Source organism: Lactuca virosa, chromosome 9 (genome assembly GCF_052849685.1).
Source record: "Lactuca virosa cultivar CGN04683 chromosome 9, Lactuca_virosa_CGN04683_v6, whole genome shotgun sequence".
NCBI classification, from domain to species: Eukaryota; Viridiplantae; Streptophyta; class Magnoliopsida; order Asterales; family Asteraceae; genus Lactuca; species Lactuca virosa.
In genome coordinates, this window is record NC_136434.1 from 47943982 (window position 1) to 47951230 (window position 7249).

The window sequence follows — 7249 nt, forward strand, 5'->3', positions numbered from 1 at the left end:
ACGGGTATATATTTTGTGATCAGGCCCGGTTTTATTTTGGCCCATTTTGTTACCAAACGCGTGGTAGCGGAGAACCGGTTTATGCAAGGTTCATAGCCGGATTTCAAGCACATCTAGATGTTGCTATCACTTTTGGTATTTTGATGATTTGCTAGTAGTCTAGTACGACAGGTTGATGGACAAATGGACATAGATAAAAAAAAAAAAACTTTTAATCGAAAACGATAATATATATGGCCTTATACAACGACATGAATTTAAAGACATGCATGATCTCCCATGCATGGCGCATAACACCATGCATGTACATGTATGCATTGAGAGCCAATACCTAATGCAGCCAGCATGCATGCATCTCAAGAAACCATTTCTACATCCATAGATTTCATCATACTACGCTGAATTAAAGCTCCATAAAAGTGAGAAAGATCTTCAAAAATTCCAGATAGTGGTCGGCAAAACAAGTTCCTGATCATGATCATGAACATCAAAAATCTGATTATTATAATCATCATGAGATCCACGTATCTCACTTAACACATCCCAGTTGAAATCTTCCTCTCCCAAATCTGATTCTTCGACAACTGCTTTTGAAGACGATGACAATTCAATCTCCTTAAATCCACAATAACTTTCGTCACTAGTAACTTTATCCGTTTGCTCATCTTTTTTCAGCACTCCGAGTTGCTGAAGGAACTCATTGAGATCGATCTGAGGCTTCTGGACGCTTTCTTTGAGATGGGTTTTAGAATTCTCGCTAGTAACTTGAACTTGATCATGGCTGATCTGATCAACAATCGAAGAACTGTTGGAGCTGGATGAAGAAGACGACGATACCTGAGTTCTCTTCAGTTCTTCAAGTCTCTGATGGATTACATGAACACTCGGTTGCGCATTAATATTAAGCAAACCAGTTGCTGGAAAGATAGACATGAACTTGTTGGAAGAAAACCATCTGAATTTGTGTGATTTGTTAAGAGGATTGAAGTTGGATCGAAGATGGGGTAAGTTGAGGTAAGCATCAGGACCATAAAGTCTTCTGGCAGCTTCATCGTAAGCCATGGCAGCTTCTTCCGCTGTAGCAAAAGAACCCAACCATAGTCTGGTTCGTTTCTTGGGTTCTCTGATTTCCGCCACCCATTTGCCCCAAGTTCTTTGACGGACGCCGCGGAACTCACAGGCGGCGTTCTGGGGTCCGCCTTTGCCTCTGGTGGGGCCTTTCTTCCATGGTTTGAAGGGAGCTGTTGTTCGACGGCAGTTGTCCATGGTGGTTAATTTGAATGAAGAAGGAGATCGGAGGTGAGTGAAGTGAGATGATGGGAGTGAAAGGGCGCGGGGGTTATTATGTATAGAGATTGGAGTGTGAGTGTTGTTGGCTCTTTGGCTCTTGGGGCTTAAATGTTATCACGTTTCACAAAGCTGTTTTTTTTTTTTTTTTTTTTTTTTTTTTTTTTTTTTTTTTTTTTTGCTTTTTGAAGCCCATGTGACCGTTGGATTTAGTAGCCTGTTGTTTCACTATACCAACTTCCTAGCCCAAAAATACTACTAATCCTTTTTTGCTTTAATTTATGGGCAGTATGTATACATAAAAGTTATATTTTGATTTTAAATGCGATTCGATTTCTATATTTTATTTCAGTAAATAAAATTCATTATCGTAATACCTTATTTCCAATTTAACAACTGTTAAAACTAACATGATTTTTTAGTTACCTATATGACATGGTATCTAACTATCTACCATATGCATTAGTATATTGTTTATTAAATGATTCCTCATTTACGAGTTCAACATGTTATACACATATCATTATGTATGTAGATGAAAAATCTAGAACACTATTTTGTGAAGTACATATACTGCCAAACAAGTTAATGAAAAATTATGTCAGTTTAACACCTCTTAAACCGGAATTAATTGGTTAATAAGAAATAAAATGGTTGATTAAAATAGAACATAAAAGTCGTTATTAATTTATGGTGTCACGCCAAATTATTCTTTAATGGTAAGTTTAATAATATATTTAAAAATAATGTTTTTTCTTCTATCTAATTACATATATACTCTCGCTCCTCGAGTCGGCAACAATAAGATTATTAAACTCACAAATAAAATATTTAATTTCCTTGATTGTTACATTTGTATATCAGGTTATCCACTTGGATTGTTTTTGTTCCTAGCATGTGATTAAACATTTACCGATTATAATATTTCAATTAATATACATAAATCAACCTAAATTCAACATGCATAATGCATTGAACTACAACTTTCAACATTTTTACTCCCAACTAAAAAATGGTATCAAATGGAACATGAATTCATTCTTTTTGATCTTTCGTCTCTGTACGAAAAATAAAAATTTATTGTGTTCATTTTTGGGAACCTCAAGGGCATGTCTAGGACTTGAATGAAGTTAGGCAAGTAGTTAACTAATTTGTCTTGTATGAATGAATGCATACTCACTCAGTTGTGTCATTGGATACTCTACTTGTGGACTTCATTCTGTATCTAACACACACTACACACACTATGTATATCTATCTATATATCGAGAGAATAATATGTATATATGATGTAGAAGAAGCACCTCAAAACATTGGAAAGAATCACGAGCTGTAGTCATTCACATGTTCCCCTGACCACTCACGGTTTCAATCCCAATCCACATCACTTTTTTCCCATGCATTTCCATGCACAAATTAAATTAACTAACATTACCATTTTTTTTTTTACCAATTAATACTCCCCTAAAATAAACTATTCAAGTGGATCTATAGATCACATGTCTCATCATATTTACATCATACAACACAATCTTTCTCAACAAACAAAAAAGACCCAAAAAAATATTTACATCTAGTCTTCTAGCAACCCCTTTTACAGTTTTTGCTTCTTCTTGGGAGGGCTTCCTTTGCATAAGTTTCTCCATTTATCTTTTAAGTCAATTGTAGTACGACTTTTGTGGAACACATCACCTCCAAAATCCAAAATATCCCTCCATGGAAATCCTTTACTATTATTATTACTCGAAAATCTCTGCACCCCTTCCTGATAAAAAAAAATTTAAAAATCACATCAACTAAATAAACTCTGTAAAAAGGCTATAATATGCCTTTTTTAATAAAAATAAATAAATAAATAACTCTCAAGAACCTTTAATATCTCCACCTCTGACATTGTCCATTGGAGTTTGTTTCTTCGTACTAAAGGAATTGTTGGAGATGTGCTACAAATTAGAATCAAAATTCATAAAAGTCAACCACAAAGTCAATCTACAAAATAGTAAAGTAGGTTTTTGCTCATTTCTTGCAATTTTTGGAGGTGAAAAACTTACTACTGTGGTTTTTGGTCACGGCATCTTCTTGAGTGAGTTTTTGACACATGGCTTTCATTTTCATTGCATTTCTGTTTATGCTCATTTGGTGTGTGATCTTCTGTATCTCTCCTCACAGTATGCCCATTGACATTCCCTTTGACTTTTTGACCCAGAGCTTCAGTTTGTGTTGACTTATTTGGTCTATGTTTGACTCCTGAACTCATAAAGGCTTGTAAGTCTTTTCTAGCCAAGGAAGCTTTTTTCTTAGCTTCAAGATACGTTGATATTGCATGAGAATATGCACAAAATGGGCATAAAAACTTTCCATTTTTGTCAAGTGTGGTAGTAGTAGTAGATCCCAAACAGCTCTCGTGAACTCTTAACTGACAGGTGTCAGAACTACAAACTAACAGCTCACCACCTTTGTTACACTTCATACAAAGAGTTATTTCAGTGGAGTCAATTGTAGCCATGGAATCTTGACTGAGTGTATGTTGAGAGTTCAAGAAAGCTTCTTTCATGGCAGCAATGTTAGTCATTTCATCATCACATTTCTCATCGGTCAACTCTTGTTGACCATGGTCAATATTCAGATCATCACAATTCTGTTCAAGATTCTTTGATGGAGTCTGCTCATTGTGATCCATCACCATGTTTTCCTCTAAGCCTTTCACAGGGGAGTCTTTAGGCATTTCATTCTCTTTTCTTTTATTATGATCTGTATTTTTTCCTCTAGTGGAATTGTCTACATTGTCAGGCTTCTGCAACGGGCTTTTTGGTAATTTGTTGCTTTCATTTGCAGGATTCATTGATGCCAAATCATCTTTAGATACTGTAGTTTGGTCATTAAAATTGACATTGACCTCAGGGAATGTATTTTGACTACTTTCAGGTAGATTTATGTTTTCTAAATAACTCCTCTCTTTCAATGATGCAAGAAGCGGATGACTGCCTTCAAGAATTTCTTCTTTAAGCTGTTTAATTATACAAAATATAAATTTTTTGATAATTTATGAAAATATGCACAAAAGAAGAAACTATTTCTGACCTTTTCCAAGGGGCTTTTGGGGAGAGAAGCCCTTTTATGCATTACGAAAGGATGAACATTCCATTTTTGCCTTTCTAACTCTGTCATCGGTTCAGATGTCTGTTACATTTATGATATGATAAAATAAGTTGAATATATAGTTTCCAAGAGAAATTATTTTATTAGACTTGTTTTTACTTTTCTGAAAAATAGTCACATTACCTCCTCTAATATCCTGTGCAATACATCTTCACATTGCTCTGATGGATCCAAAGAGATTTTAGCATTTTGAGTAGAATGAGTATCAATTGTAGCTTCATTACCATGAATAAACATGCTCTCTAACATTCTCAAGGAGACAATCTCCCTTGAATCTTTTCCTAAATCATCAGAAATTGCAAGAGCCTTTTTTACCACACCTAAAACATTGAAGTATGACTATTATACTAAATCCATTTTTTTGGATGAATATATTACAGGAGAAGTTTAAAGAACATATGGAAGGAGATAAAAAACATACCAATTAAAGTAGATGGATCCACTTGCTTAAACATTGCAAGGGATTGAACAACCCAATTCCATGCCATTACTGATGCAATTGAAGACTTGGTGGACATGAAAATCACTGTTCCAAAGTTTCAATGGTCAGACAGAATAATGGTTAGGTCATCTGTGTTCTTGCTCTATGATTAGATGACTGAATTCTACACCATAACTGCAAAAGTTTCCCCAAACATATAAAAGTTGGATTAATTCAGAGTTCATCTTGGTCCATTAAGGTAACAAATTCATGTTTACATGAATTCTTTTACATGTATATCACTATTTTGCCTACTTGTTGAGCTTGTTTTATACATTAAGGTAACAGAATTTCTTGGATAGTCATTCATTCAGTATGGGGTCTAATTGTTTTGGGGCATATATGAAGTAATAATTAACAGTTAAAAAAAATCCATTCTGCTGGAACAATCATTGCAAGGCAAAAAAGATAGATGATTCACATAAATCGTCAACAATTTACAAAAGTTGCTTCCAATATATATCGAAAACAATAATGCGATCCTATAATCATCAAACAAAACCCTAGGCGAGCTAATCCTAATCAACAACATGTAACTTACAGAAAAGTGTTGCGCAGGAACAATTTAGCAAAACAAAAGCAAATAGCACATGAAGCCATACAGAAATCATATAAATCTAACAAAAACATGAATTCGATTCTAAAACTAATAAGATAAAAGAATAATGGAGCAATTGCAGGGAATATCGATAGGGTTAGAAATGTAACCTATTTTGCATCGGAGACTATTGAAAGATAAGATACCCCCACAGTCAAGAAACCATCATCCAAAGGTTTATTCTTTCTGGTAGTGTAACGAAGGAAGATCGAGAATTTAGGGTTGCGACTAGGAAGCGAACAGTGAATACAGACAGGAGATGCTTCTGTTGTAAGCCTTCAGGATTTTAAACATTCTCGTTTTTATTGGGCGTTTCCAAGTTCAAACCAGAGCAAACATCAAAATACTAGTACTTGTTTTGTTGACATTTTGTTCCGATCCAGTCAAATATTGAAAACATAAACAGAAAAGAGAAATTAAATACATTTTTTCTTATTTATCTTTTTGACCCTATGCCTTATAAAATTGTGACATTTGTTTTATTTTGTATAAGATTAATAATATTTTAATATATTTGTTATAAGATGATTAGAAAGATATATAAAAACAAAAGTATAAGAATGTGTAATTTCTGTCTGACCCTACTTAAGCATGCATATTATGTCAGTGAAGACTTGGTGTGAAGCCTTGGAGCTTACGTTAGAAGAGCAAAAGGCAGGGGGCTAGGTTGAGCTGAGGGGGGACAACGTAAGTGAGCGAATGTGTGTAAGCCCAGTCAAACATAAGAAAGCACTGTACCGGGGAAACAAAATCTTTCTAGTTCTGCTAGCCTCTTACTTAAGCTGTGAAAAAAGAATTGCTAGTGAAAGTGTTCTTTTTTTAGTCACCGATAAAGAAAGTATCTCAGCTTACCAGATTTGTAAAAAAAGGAAAATATACATTTCAAATTTTAATAAAAAAATATTGAAATCTTTTATTTTATTTTATTATATAATATAAAGAGTTACCGGCACCAAAACTCTATAAGCTCTTGTGTTTAAATCATGGTTGTTAAAATCGTGATCTTGATCGAATGTCCGTACGATCTTACAATCTCACCTACGTAAATCGATTCGGATCTTACTTAGATTGTTTTTCGGTAGGATTGTCGAAAGATCATAGGATCGTTAATATATATATATATATATATATATATATATATATATATATATATATATATATATAAATCAAAGATTTTTTTGGACTAACTACATAGAATACCCATTTTAAATTTTTTATCGTAAAATAACGTATTAAAATGTATTTTTTATGTTTTAAAATATTTATTGTTAACTGGATGGTTAATTGATGGGTGAATATTTATTTTTTATGTTTTAAAATGCTTTTGGTGCGATCCTATGATCCAATTCAATCTGACGATGTAACAACGTAAAAAAAAATTTCAACCAAAAATTTCATTTCAAACATAAAAATCACATGTTATATTTCCCAAAAATCTCAATTATCCACATTAATACAATTTTGTTATCAAAAGTTGTTTATCACATAAACCAGGATCCTCCAAAGTATATCTCCAAAACGAGTGTGTGTACAATCAAGTCGGGGCCTTCCCGCGATCATCGGAAGTACCTGAAACACATAACACTTAACACGGTAAACACGAATCTTAGTGAGTTCCCCAAAATACCACATACAACAAATTAGCCACTCGAGGCTATAACTCTGTAAGACCCTCTGGTCAATGTGTCTAGTGGGACCCTCCAGTCTCACAACTCTGATGGACC

General features: G+C 33.9%; 2 protein-coding genes across 4 annotated transcripts; both read right to left on the reverse strand.

Annotated features, from left to right (window-relative positions):
• Window positions 1–239: 239 nt before the first annotated feature.
• On the reverse strand, window positions 240–1346 carry LOC145138487 (Integrase-type DNA-binding superfamily protein). The gene has a single exon (XM_079072574.1). The coding sequence runs from the start codon at window positions 1264–1266 to the stop codon at window positions 433–435; it is 834 nt and encodes a 277-aa protein (XP_078928700.1). The 5' UTR covers window positions 1267–1346; the 3' UTR covers window positions 240–432.
• Window positions 1347–2600: 1254 nt separating this feature from the next.
• LOC145135590 (uncharacterized) lies at window positions 2601–5883 on the reverse strand. Of its 3 annotated transcripts, none has more exons than XM_079069842.1 (7): window positions 5636–5883; window positions 4868–5062; window positions 4570–4727; window positions 4369–4467; window positions 3339–4294; window positions 3158–3230; window positions 2601–3052 (listed from the first exon to the last, which is right to left on the reverse strand). In XM_079069842.1, the coding sequence occupies exons 2-7, from the start codon at window positions 4962–4964 to the stop codon at window positions 2882–2884; spliced, it is 1554 nt and encodes a 517-aa protein (XP_078925968.1). In that variant the 5' UTR covers window positions 4965–5062; window positions 5636–5883; the 3' UTR covers window positions 2601–2881. The 3 variants fall into 3 exon arrangements, with proteins under 3 accessions (XP_078925968.1, XP_078925967.1, XP_078925966.1); XM_079069841.1 differs by having other exon boundaries at window positions 4570–4766; window positions 4868–4972; window positions 5636–5882; XM_079069840.1 differs by having other exon boundaries at window positions 4570–4766; window positions 5636–5882.
• Window positions 5884–7249: the final 1366 nt, after the last annotated feature.

What these genes read in the sequence shown, in the direction of transcription:
- LOC145138487 (XM_079072574.1), bottom strand. Translation starts at nt 1,266, where the DNA reads ATGGACAACTGCCGTCGAACAACAGCTCCCTTCAAACCATGGAAGAAA.
- LOC145135590 (XM_079069841.1), bottom strand. Translation starts at nt 4,964, where the DNA reads ATGTCCACCAAGTCTTCAATTGCATCAGTAATGGCATGGAATTGGGTT. An exon ending in GGATCCATCTACTTTAATTG is followed by an intron (nt 4,767 to 4,867) that starts GTATGTTTTTTA and finishes TCAATGTTTTAG; the next exon opens with GTGTGGTAAAAAAGGCTCTT. An exon ending in CGTGACCAAAAACCACAGTA is followed by an intron (nt 3,231 to 3,338) that starts GTAAGTTTTTCA and finishes TCTAATTTGTAG; the next exon opens with CACATCTCCAACAATTCCTT.